This window comes from Ictalurus punctatus, chromosome 11, assembly GCF_001660625.3.
Source record: "Ictalurus punctatus breed USDA103 chromosome 11, Coco_2.0, whole genome shotgun sequence".
NCBI classification, from domain to species: domain Eukaryota; kingdom Metazoa; phylum Chordata; class Actinopteri; order Siluriformes; family Ictaluridae; genus Ictalurus; species Ictalurus punctatus.
This window is the reverse complement of record NC_030426.2, coordinates 14,272,621-14,285,050: the sequence shown is the minus strand read 5'-3', so window position 1 is coordinate 14,285,050 and position 12,430 is coordinate 14,272,621. Positions and strand designations below refer to the sequence as shown.

At 38.9% G+C, this 12,430-nt stretch overlaps 1 protein-coding gene across 13 annotated transcripts in view; it reads left to right on the top strand.

The window, feature by feature from the left end:
* Positions 1-12,430, top strand: part of szt2 (SZT2 subunit of KICSTOR complex) — a 126,575-nt gene that overhangs the window by 81,894 nt on the left and 32,251 nt on the right. For all 13 annotated transcript variants that reach the window (XM_017479539.3, XM_017479541.3, XM_017479540.3 and 10 more), the window contains 2 exons: positions 1,710-1,831; positions 5,893-6,075. In XM_017479539.3, coding sequence (XP_017335028.2) covers positions 1,710-1,831; positions 5,893-6,075 — 305 coding nt within the window. The remainder of the gene's footprint in view (positions 1-1,709; positions 1,832-5,892; positions 6,076-12,430) is intronic.

Here is a 12,430-nt window from a genome sequence, read left to right as displayed (position 1 = left end):
GCAATGAACAAATCAAACAAAAGCAATAGAAATATTTCAACACAATGAATGCTTCAAGTGGTTTCCCCAAATTTAGCTGAAAATGCAACTTATAATGACTTCTCCAGTCTCAAAATTATTCAACCCCCTGAATAGAATCTCTCACAATGGCACAAATATGCAAAACCGGTGTTGTCTCAAGCACACCTGATAATGATAATGATAATGATTCTTTATTGATCACATTTACATTACAGCACAGTGAAATTCTTTTCTTCGCATACCCCAGCATGTTAGGAAGCTGGGGTCAGAGCGCAGGGTCAGCCATGATACAGCGCCCTGGAGCAGTGAGGGTTAAGGGCCTTGCTCAAGGGGCCCAACAGTGGCAGCGCTGGGGCTTGAACCCCGACCTTCCAACCCCCGACCTTCCAATCAGTAACCCAGAGCCTTAACTGCTAAGCCACCACTGCCCCTTAACTAATGCAACTAATCAAGGGCTTCATTAGTTGCACCAAGTGTGCTGGAGCTGGAACCCATGAAATACCTGAACTGGCTAGGGGCTGAAAATTAATGAAATACCTGGATGTGGCAGAACAAGGAAGCTATCAATGGTTGTAACCAGATTTCTGAGAAGGCAGGTTGTGTGCCAACAGGCACTGAGGTTTCATTGAGCACAGTAAGGCGCATACTAAATGCAGAAGCTTTCCATGCCAGAACTTCAAGACAAACACCACTACTGACCCAAAAGCACAAGAAAAGTTATCTCAAAGTTATATAAATAAGTCAGAGAAGTTTTGGGATTCTGTTCTGTGGAGCAATGAAGCAAAACTGGAACTTTTCGGCACGATGGATCAGCGGTATGTCTGGAGGAAGAAGAATGAAGAAAGATAACTCTGTCCACAGTCAAGCATGGTAGTGGCTCGGTGATGCTCTGAGGCTGCTTTGCATCCTCTGGCACTGGAAACTGTGTGGAAGGCAAGGTAGATTCATTGAAGTATCAGGAAATTCTAGGAGAAAATGTCCATGCCATGCTATCATCCAACAGGACAATGGTCCCAAGCATATCTCAAATTCCACCAAGGCTTCGTTGCAGAAGTAGTCCTGGAAGATTCTACAGGGCCATCACAGTCACCTGACTTGAATCTCTGGTAGTATTTGAAGAAGGCGGTTACAGCATGCAAACCCAAGAATATTACTGAACTGGAGGCCATTGCTCATGAGGGATGGGCTGAGATTCCTCAGGAACGCTGAAGCTGACGTCTGGCTATGCATCTCATTTGCAGCAGGTCATAACAGTAAAAGGGTGCTCTACTAAGTTCTAAAGATGCTTGCCATGTAGGGTTTGAATAATTTTGAGACTTGAGAAGTCACTATAAGTTGCATTTTCAGTTGAATTTGGGGAAACCACTTGAAGCATTCGTTGTGTTGAATTATTTCAGTTGCTTTTTTTTATTATTTGTTCATTGCAAACAGCTGAAAGTCTGTAAATTTTGACAATAAACCTGATTTTCAATGGGGGTATAATTTTGATAGCGTGAAATAATTTTGATAGCAACTGCAGGTACAATGGAGTATACAATGGAGATCATTTATCGTTTTCTTGTTTTCTCTTCTATTCTCTTCTCTTCTCCCTCTTTCATGCTGTGCCTTTCACTCTTTTTTTTTTTTTTGCCTCTTCTATTTTTTCCATTCTTCTTCTTCTTTCTCTATCTCTCACTGTCTCTGTTTAGCTCATAAAGGTCTACAGAGGTTTGAGGCATTGGAGCACAGTGATTGGCTGAGCCCTGGTCAGGCCTGGAAGGGTGTGGCTCCACGCCAGAGGTTCTTGCACATGCGCATAGTGGATAAGAAGGTGAGGGATAAGTGACTAAGAAGGTGCTTCGTTTCGTTCGATTAATAAATAAGAAATTGAAATCATTGGCAAATTGCTGTTTTGTACTTGCAATAAAAATATTTTAAGATATATTAAAAATATATTAAGATGTATAAATATATCTTAATTATAACCTTGACCTAGATAGTACTCAGGTCAAATAAGAGAAAGAAACGTTAAACCTAACATAAATCTGCTTTCTTTATTTAAAAAAAAAATGTTTTATGCAGTCAACTTCACTATTTACAATATGTTATTACCCTAAGCCCTTTAGATTGAAATGTATAAGCCATGAAAAACAGTGGTGCTTGAAAGTTTGTGAACCTTTTAGAATTTTCTGCATAAATGTGACCTAAAACATTATCAGATTTTCACACAAGACATAAAAGTAGGCAAAGAGAACCCAGTTAAACAAATGAGGAAAAAATATTGATCCAAAATTACATACAACGCCCTCCACTAATATTGGCATCCTTGGTAAATATGAGCAAAGAAGGCTGTGAAAAATTTTCTTTATTGTTTAACCTTTTGAGCTTTTCTTTAAAAAAAATTCACAAAAATATACTCTCATTGATATCAAACAACTGCACACAAAACACAGGTTTATCAAAAAAAATATCTTTGTTAAATATAGGTGTGCAACAATTATTGGCACACCTTTAGTCAATACTTTGTGTGGTCAGTAAACCATTATTGTGTTGATTTTGATGTATGTTTTGGATCATTGTTCTGCTGGAAGATCTAACCATGGCCCATTTTAAGCTTTCTGGCAGAGGCAGTCAGGGTTTCATTTAATATCTGTTGATATTTGATAGTCCATGATGCCATGTAGTCTAACAAAATGTCCAGGTCCTCTGGCAGAAAAACAACACCAAAACATTAAAGAGCCCCCACCATATTTAACTGTGGACATGAGGTACTTTTCCATATGGCTACCTCTGTGTGCGCCAAAACTACCTCTGGTGTTTATTGCCAAAAAGCTCTATTTTGGTTTTACCTGACCATAGAACCCGATCCCATTTGAAGTTCCAGTAGTGTCTGGAAAACCGAAGTCTCTTGAGTTTGTTTTTGGATGAGAGTAGAGGCTTTTTCTTGAAACCCTAACAAAGCTTGTGGAATTCCAGGTTGATTCAGAACATTTCCACTTGACTGGAACTTCTTAATTATTGCCCTGATGGTGGAAATGGGCATGTTTATGCTATTTTCTTATAGCCACTTCCCATTTTGTGACGCTGAACAACCTTTTGCCGCACATCACAGCTATATTCCTTTGTCTTACCCATTGTGATGAATGACTAAGGGAATTTGGCTACCTTTGCAATTGTTGCAGTCCATGAGAGCAGAATATTTTCATGAATTGTTTGAACAAAATATCAGAGAGAGGAAGACAATGAGGATGATTAGGTCCTGTCGACCATTCTTGAGGACAAGGAGGAAGTAGACGAGGACGCTATCCTTCCCCCAAAACGGTCTCCAAACACACAGGAGGAGTGCTTGCCCTCCCCAGTGCAGATGGACATGGACTTGCTCGAGGTCTCAAAAGGGGCTGAGAGAGATTTATATGACGGGAAAAGGCTCCCATCATGGGAGGAGATATGCATTATCGCAGATTTAAAACTGCGCACATCTCGTGGAGCAGTTCAAAGCTGTGGGCAGAGTGTGGGCTTGGCAGTTGTTGGTGAGAGGTCACTGTGGCTGAGCTTGTCAGGACTCCCAGAGAAGGAGAAGGTAGAGTTTTTTTGATCCAAAGTCCATGTTCAGCACATCGGTAACAGCAGTGTGTCAGCATCCTGATCGCCCTGTATTGGCCGGGGAGATTCGTTAGTACAGCTGCTCTATGTACCACACTTATGATCAGTTTCGGATATTTTATGTTTTCTGAAAGACCTCCTGGATAAGGGGAGAGCCTTTTCTACAGTTAAGGTTTATTTGGCTGCTATCTTGGCATGTCAGATTCGACTGGTTCCATAGGCCAGTACCCTCTTATCTGTCGATTTACAAGAGGTGCACGGCGGTTACACCCAGAATCTAAACCACTGGTCCCGCCTTGGGATCTGTCCGTGGTCCTGGAGGCACTCTCAAAGCCCCCTTACAAACCCATCCGTAGTATTACTTTAAAGCTGCTTTCTTTAAAGACAGTTTTGTTTCTCACTCTCACCACAGCAAAAATGGTGAGTGAACTAAAGGCACTATCAGTACACTCCTCATGTATTCTTTTTGCCCGGGTGGTGAAAAGGTAACACGTAGAACTAACCTGGCATTTGTGCCTAAATTGAGTGATCCGTGTGGCTCGATTCGAGTAGTGGATTTGCAAGCTTTTCATCCGCCACCTTTTTTATCTGCAAAGTATGAGTGGCTACACTGCTTATACCTGCTTTGTGCTCTGTGTATGTATGTAAAAGAACCAGAGCACTTTGGGTTAGCGATGAGCTTTTTATCTCTTGGCCTGATTCGTACAAAGGGAAACCCATCTCACGTCAACGCCTTTCCTACTGGGTAGTGGAGGCGATCGTGTCGTGTTACACTAGCTCGAATCTGCAGCCCACAGGAGGCCTATGAGCTCACACCACTAGAGGTATGGATACATCTTGACCACTATTTAAGGGCATTTCCATTCAGGAAATATGTGCTGCGGCTAGCTGGTCGTCCCTGCACATATTTTAGAGTTTTTACAGACTGGATATGACTGAGCCCTCTCTAGCTCATTCAGTCCTGGGAGTGGGCAGAGATTAGTTGCAGTAAGCACTCATGTATTTTTGATTTCTTTGTAAGGTTTGCCTATCGTTTAGTCTGCTTCGACAGCATATATGCAACATGGGAGCGGTCTGTATCCCATAGTGAGATACTGAATGAATGTTAGAAAGAGAACTTTAGATTTCTATCGTAACCTCAGTTCTCTGATAACAAGAATCGAGGTGAGGTATCTCACAACATTGCCCTCCTTGCAGTTTGCACGGAGAAGAGATAAGCGAAGAGTGACGAAGCAGCAGGCAGCGGCGGCTTATATTCAGGGAGTTGGGACTCCCTGATGGCTGCAGCGATTGGCAGACGTGGTGTCATTGGTGCTTGAGGTGTTCCCATAATGAGATACCTCACCTCATATTATCAGATAACCGGGGTTACGATAGTAATGATAGTAACCTAAAGTTTCGGAATGGCCAAGTCAAAGTCCTGATCTTAATTCAATAGGAATGTTGTGGAAGATTCTGCTTTATGTTCATTCTATTTATGTCACATAAAGTCATAAATGTATGACTGATGCAAGCAGTTCATGTCACGAAACCCACCAACATCCCAGAGATCAAGCTGTACTGAGGAATGGACTAAATTTCCTCCAAGCTGATGTGCAGGACTGATCAACAGTTACCGGAAACGTTTAGTTGCAGTTATTGATGCACAAGGGGGTCAAACCAGATACTGAAAGCAAGGGTTCACATACTTTTGTCACTCACAGATATGTAATCTTGGATAATTTTCCTCAATAAATAAATGACCAACAATAATATGTTTGTATCATTAATTTAATTGGGTTCTCTTTTCTCTTTTAGGACTTGTGTGAAAATCGGATGATGTTTTAGGTCACTTTTATGCAGAAGGTTCACAAACTTTCAAGCACCACTGTACATAGATTCATACACACCCACACACATAATGTAAAAGGTAGTAGAGGCTTAAGTATTTCAGTAAACATATCTGTATTAAAAGGGCTATGTTGTAGCTCAGTTGGACTACTAATCAGAAGGTTGTGAGTTCAAATCCCAGCACTGCCAAGCTGCCACTGTTGGGTCCTTGAGCAAGGCCCTTAACCCTCAATTGCTCATTTGTATAAATGAGATAAATGTAATTCGCTCTGGATAAGGGCGTCTGCCAAATTCTGTAAATGTAAAGAATGTAATTATGTGTTAATATGTATTGACATCTTACTCTGTATACTTGTTACACTGTGTGTTTTTTTTTTTTTTTTTTCTCTCTCTCTCTCTCTCTCTCTCTCTCTCTCTCTCTCTCTCTCTCTCTCTCTCTTTTTCTCTCTCTGGCTGTAGTTGAGTGTGTACGTCTATAACTGGTCGGTGGATGTCAGTGCGTCTCTGAGTCGTGACCTGGTGAGACTGGTGCAGTGGCAGAATGCTCGAGCTCACACCATCAGCTGCCTCCTTACCCAGAAAATGGGCCTCTTTCACCATTACTGCTTTGCTGACACACCTACACATGAAGACCTGAAACAGGTTGGTGTTCTACACACTGATAAATAGTGTTCATTGAAAGATCTTTTCCAAAAAGTAAAAAAAGTGTATTAGGGATTCAAAACTACATAACCAGTGCATCATGTGTTAAATCCGTATACAATTAAAATACATGTATAATTTAGTTGTCCTTTTATCTGACGACTTGTCATGAAATTATTCTTTTTGCTTGCACATCATCTTTGTCAGAATGGACTTTTATGGCATTTATGCTAAAGCTCATTAAAACTTTGCTCTCTTGTCCACTGTAGCTCATCATATATGATGAGCGAAGAACTGCTATACACATAAATTTCGGTTAAAGTGTGTGCTTGTGTGTGAGACATTGCATAGGGAGCCACATTAGTGTGTCCTGACACTGAACTCTGGCAGTGCCTGAGGCTGGCTGACATGAGTGTATTAGACAGCTGTCACCTCTGTGGGGGATTCGTGACTAAAAAGCGCCACACACTAGGAGCTTACCTTTAACACCGCATCCTCACCCAGTGGAGTGTTGTACCAAGGCATGTTATTTATTTATTTTTTTAAGAAATATGCATTGAACTTGTTTACATGACTCGGGAAGGCTGTGCAGGAATAGACCTGGTGGCATCCGTCACTGTGTGCTCTCTCTTTTTTTTTTATTACATTTTTATTTTTTATCGAATTGAGATGGCAGGTGTTTCTGAAGATTGTGCATCAGATGTGATGGTGTATTTTTATGCTTGCAACCTGATAGTTATGTTTTTAAGTTTTTGTTGGGAGTTTCATGCTCTGTCTCACACACACACACACACACACACAGAGAGAGACAATCTATGTGTCAGCTCCCTTCTACCCTTTAGTACCAGATATAAGCAATTTTAAACATGGACAGTTTAAGCACTGCTACAGTGACCAGAAAATATCAGTGCTATTTTTTTTTTTGATTATTATTTATTTATTTATTTATTTTTAAAACATGTTTACAATGTACAATATGAAGATTAGGTGTGTTAATTTTTACTGTATGTTAAGATCAAATTTGATTTGCACTAAATAATATCTTCCTATAAATGAATTTGGAAAAAAACCACTGACTAATTTTTTCAATCTATTTCATCTGCTCCTAATTACTTCTAGTTACCTCTTCTTTGGCGAACTGGGGAGGCTGAAGGCTAACACATGCTTCAAAATATAGAATATTTTAAATATTTTGGCAATAATACAAAACTACAATTTTCTGTAACCTGAAAAGTGGGGCTTTAACTTTAACATAAAAAGAATGCCATGTCACATGACCAGAAAGTGCTGTTTGTACTTCCTTTTCTGCAATCATATGTCACCACATTAAGGCTCTCAAAATTTGATTAACCTTTCAATATTTAGGCAAAACAACGTAAAGGAAAAAATGGAACCGCTGAGATAAGTTAACATTTATTTTTTGCCATTTAACCCAGTTTATATATTTTGAGTATTCTGTTGAATGGTAAATGTAATTGTTGCCATATGGCAACAACATGCGGTAATGGAACTGTGATATGTGCATTCATGAATTAAAACAGGCCTACATAGCAATAAAAGACACTAGGCTTCTCTAATAGTGTATTTATATCTTTCACATTCAAAGTAAGAAAAATGGTTTTAATTTCAGATATTTTTTGCGATGTTTCAAGAAAAAGAATCAAGTATTTTAAAAAAAGAATTCAAAAGATTCACCTAAAAATTTTATCTAATTTTTGTATATATTTTCGATTGAGTAAATCCATCCGCATGTTTTTTATATAGTTAAAACAAGATATAACTTTAAGGTGGTAAATAAAACCCTCTGCAACTTATAGTCTGGAAAATACAGTAATTGGAATTGTCATCTAATATATTTTGTTATTTTTGACTATGACACTTTTCATTGATTTTGCCGTGAAACGTGAGCCGTTCATTTAAGTATTAATTTTCTGTCCCCTCATGGACACGTCATGTTATGTGTAAGTACAATGACAATGAGGAGATAAATGAACGCAGAAGTGTAAATCAGGCCTAACACATGCTGTTGCAACATACCAAGTCAGACTTTTTTCCGTGACACTGTGCTGATGCGTTTCAGCATGGAAGAACCAGGGATGGCTGGTAAAATGTGCTACCGACTTTACTCCACAGATTAAAAGACATCAATATAAGCTTTCATTTTTGGCATCCACATCTGGTTTGCTGTTACCAAATTCATTAAAGCAGATTATTTTAGATTTTTTTGTGGAGACACAACACTACCAACGATCTGAAGAAAAATACACCGAATGGTATGAAGAAACGAGACTGGGGCTGATTTTGTTATAGCCCATACTAGTCCAACCCCCAACCTACCAAACACCCTTCACCCCTGAAAACCACAACCATAACTACTGCCATCCTTGTAACTCTGTATCATTGGTATATTCAGGTCATATTGGGAACTTCCCCAGTAAGACCTGAATATGCCAATGATACAGAGTTAAGTTCATGTTATGTCAGACGGAAGATACACACTTAGCCTGGATGCCGGGAGACTATTTTTACTAGACCCTGGATCTGTTCTATCAGAAGGCGAAGCTTTTTCACCTTGAATGTGTTTGATGTTTTGTGTTTATCTGAGCGTACGAATTGGATGTAGTGTAGCGTCTGATACACTACTCTCTGGCCTTTGATAGATAATGCTGACCTAGTTTAGCTCTCTTATCTCTGTTTGTCATCCCTCGCTGCACTTCCTGTACTGCATCTTCTGTTCTTCACTCCTCGTTTTATCCCTTCTTTTTGTAACCTGTTCCAGTCAGCTTCCTGTTGATTCTGCTTTGTTTGCTAGGCCTTTGTGTGTGTGTGTGTGTGTGTGTGTGTGTGTGTGTGTGTGTGTGTGTGTGTGTGTGTGTGTGTGTCTCAGATGGGATCACTCCAGCTCCTCACATGCAACATTATCTTTCTGTTCTTTATCTGGGTTTCTCAGTGTGCCTTCTCATTTGTTTATCCATTATCCTGTATACACTTGATGTAATGAAAGTACTGAGAACAGTAAAATATGTAAAAGCAGTGGTAACTAGGTCCAACCATTGCCCCATAATTATTGCAAGATAATAGCTGGACAGGGTGGATATTGTTTAGATTATTTGTCTCAGACATGTAAAAAAGTTTCCATATAGCTTCTGTATAATTTTATGACAACTGTAGTATCATACTGTCAGTCTTAGGCTGACAGTATGGGGGGCGTGTCCAAATTGAATTTGAAGTGGAATTTCCAGTGTAAATTCTGAAAAAGCTTTGTCCCAAAAGGTGTCCCAAAAGTCTCCATACATAGGGGGCTATGTTTGCTAGCACCACGTTGGCCCCATGGTGTCTTCGTCAGTGGATGTTTGTGGACGTTCACTTCTCGGTTGGTCTGCAACACTTCCAGTCTTTTTGAATTTGTTAATAAGTTTGGCAGCAGTGTGATGTGTGATGTGCTTGCCATGTTTCCTGTTAGTCCATCGCAACCTTGCAGCAGCTTTCCGATCCAGCCATGAGAACGATTTCAATATGTTCTTCTTAGGGCATTAAGACATTCTGAAAAAAAAAACTTTGTATTAACCAAGTATGAAATTTTTTTAAAGTCATTTTGCTAAATGTGTGTATGGATACTTTTGGGACACCCTGTAATTAATGATAGTTTGGTTAAACATATATCAGTATTCCAGCACTTTCTAATTGAAATAAGTGTGGCCTACACGAGTTATATATTTTTCTTTCAGACTGTGTTTGTGTTATTTAAAACACTTGTGCGGTTTCTTAACTTACAGTAAATAGTATATACACCTCTTTAGGTCAATTTGGTCCAATATATGTCTAATAGGTCTAAATATGACACTGAAGATTGCTATTTTTTCAGCTACTTAACACAAATCTCTGGCAGTACTTATGAAACACATGCATCAATTGCTGACTCATTAATAATCCTGTGTTCACACAAGCAGTGACTCTGTTAGAGCCGGAAATTTATGTCGACAGATGGCAACACAACCATCAGTGATTTGAAGGCTCAAGCTTCATGACAAAGTTCAGTGGCGCTTATGATTCTTTTTTCCCTATCGACTTAGAAACATTAGCTGTAGTATTTGGCTCCACATATCTATTCGTACTTGTGGATTCCCAACTAGTCAGTGGTGCTTGCTGTGCTGCTACAGGCTGATGTATTGATGTTTTTCACTGTTCTGTTTGGGTACATCAACACTTTACCATCAGATAGGCAGCAGGATATTGAAATTTTTAGTCCGTAAAGTATATGGATATTGTTTGTGTGGATATCACAATAGCCTGGTGCGACCATTGAAAATATGGCAACTGGCAGTAAACTAAAGATAGGAATGCCCGCTAGTGACCTGTGAATGCAGTGAATTGAGTGGTTAGCGTGAATGTGTGGTACAAAATTGACATACCATTGAAGACAATTGCAGAAATTAAAGTACTCGTCATACAGGAACCTGCCTTGTTGTTTTCTTAATATTGTTGCAAAACACAGACACGCTAACTAGGTAACTTTAGCTGAACCATTCAGTTCCATTAAAAAAAATTACATAACAGTTGGTCTGGCCATAATGCCCTGATTTGTGCTTTAAATAAAACAGAAAGGCTAAGACCTGACATACAGTAACTGCTTATTTAAGAGCTTAGTTAAACTTGGCTACTTATCAGCATGCTGTTTATCACTTCATCTGTCATGTTTTTTTTTTTTTTATCCAATTACTGCATGCTGAAAATATAAATAGAAAATAATGTATATTAGTTGTTGATCATTTTATCTGTAGGTTCCTGTTTTCTTAAGAAAAATAGAAGACAAATTGGGATTAGTTGCAGCATGTTTTTCTTGACTAGTTTAAAGAACATTAGGGCTGCAACAAGTAATTGATAAAATCAATAATTATCGATAATTATCGATAATAATGAATTTCATTATGGATTAGTTGAGTCTGTGACATTACTGTGGATAACCCCAATCAGTGATGTCACTTCACAACAGTGAAAAATGCATTTCTATAAATAAAACACATCTGAAACACTCCGAGGTCACGGAGTGCACTGCTGTGGGAAAAGTGCACGAACCAGGTTGTCCAAAACATGAGTGTTTTATATTAAGCACTTCAAACAGACTTGTAAGTGTATCAATGTGGCTTGTCATGTCAGATGCTGCGTCAGATGTGTGTACTGTTCTAGACATGTTTTTTTCAGCGCAGAAATGATGTTTTTACGTTTATGTCCTTATCTGTAAATGTTAGAAATTCACACCAGTATTTCCATTTTACACAAAGACTCGTCCTGACAGAGAGCGAGCGTCCTTTAAACTTCACTGAATGAGCGCGAGTCCATGCGTCAAACAGCGCACGATAGAAAGGAAGCGCAATAACTGACTAAAATATTCATTTTGATCCAATATGTTGTTTGATGCTGTATTTAGTGATATTTAGAAACTAAAGTAATTGTGTTTTTATGAGAGCAGTAACTGTAATGGGATTATAACATGTAATTGTATATAAATGTTAGAAGTGTCATACATTTACAGAATAAAGTACCATGTTACTGTGTTCGAATGAGTGAATGTGTAACGTGTTACTGCAGAACATTCAACCTCTTACCAGTTAACACTTAGTTTGTGCTTTTTAATTTCTTTTTCTTTTCTTTTTTTTTTTTAAAGCATTTTTAATGTAGTGATTTAACTTCTGCTTTAATGATTGTGGCCTTTTTTTTCATGTTCATATTTTTTTAAAAATCCTTTTTAAATAGTATAGCTCACATAGATACATTTAATGCCTTTTTCATAGCCTTCAATTTGCACCATGCTTGAAGGACAGCATTGGGCAGAATGTGAAATAACGTGTTTTCGAACATGTGGTTTTTTCTATATTTATTTTATTTATTTTTTTATTATGAGTCACCCTTCTTTAATAAGCTCTGGTGAACTGTCTCTAAAAGAGAAACGGAGCGAATGTTGGACTTTCCACCAGAGTAGAAAAAGTACAGAACTTTTTGAATTATGATTTTTTTTTTTTTTTTTTCCTTGCTAGTGGTTCCACTTGTTTAATCATTCTTCCACTAACGAGTGGCGACAGAAGGCAGAGCCAGAGCTGCGGAAAATTTACCCTCATCACCAGTCATCTGTCAAACTCCCAGGAGGAGGGTTTTAGGCACCAGTGCCCCTAATTAGCCCATTACATCGACACATGGGCACTCTGGGGCATCTATGGTGCCCCCATCTGACTCTCCTCCAAACGGACCCCCTCAAAAGCCTTTTAGCCACCCTGCAGTTCTTTAGCAACTGTCCCGAACACTAAATTGCCCAAAAGTTTCCAGAAAAAGTGGCAATCCCATTAGCAATAAGAGCCTA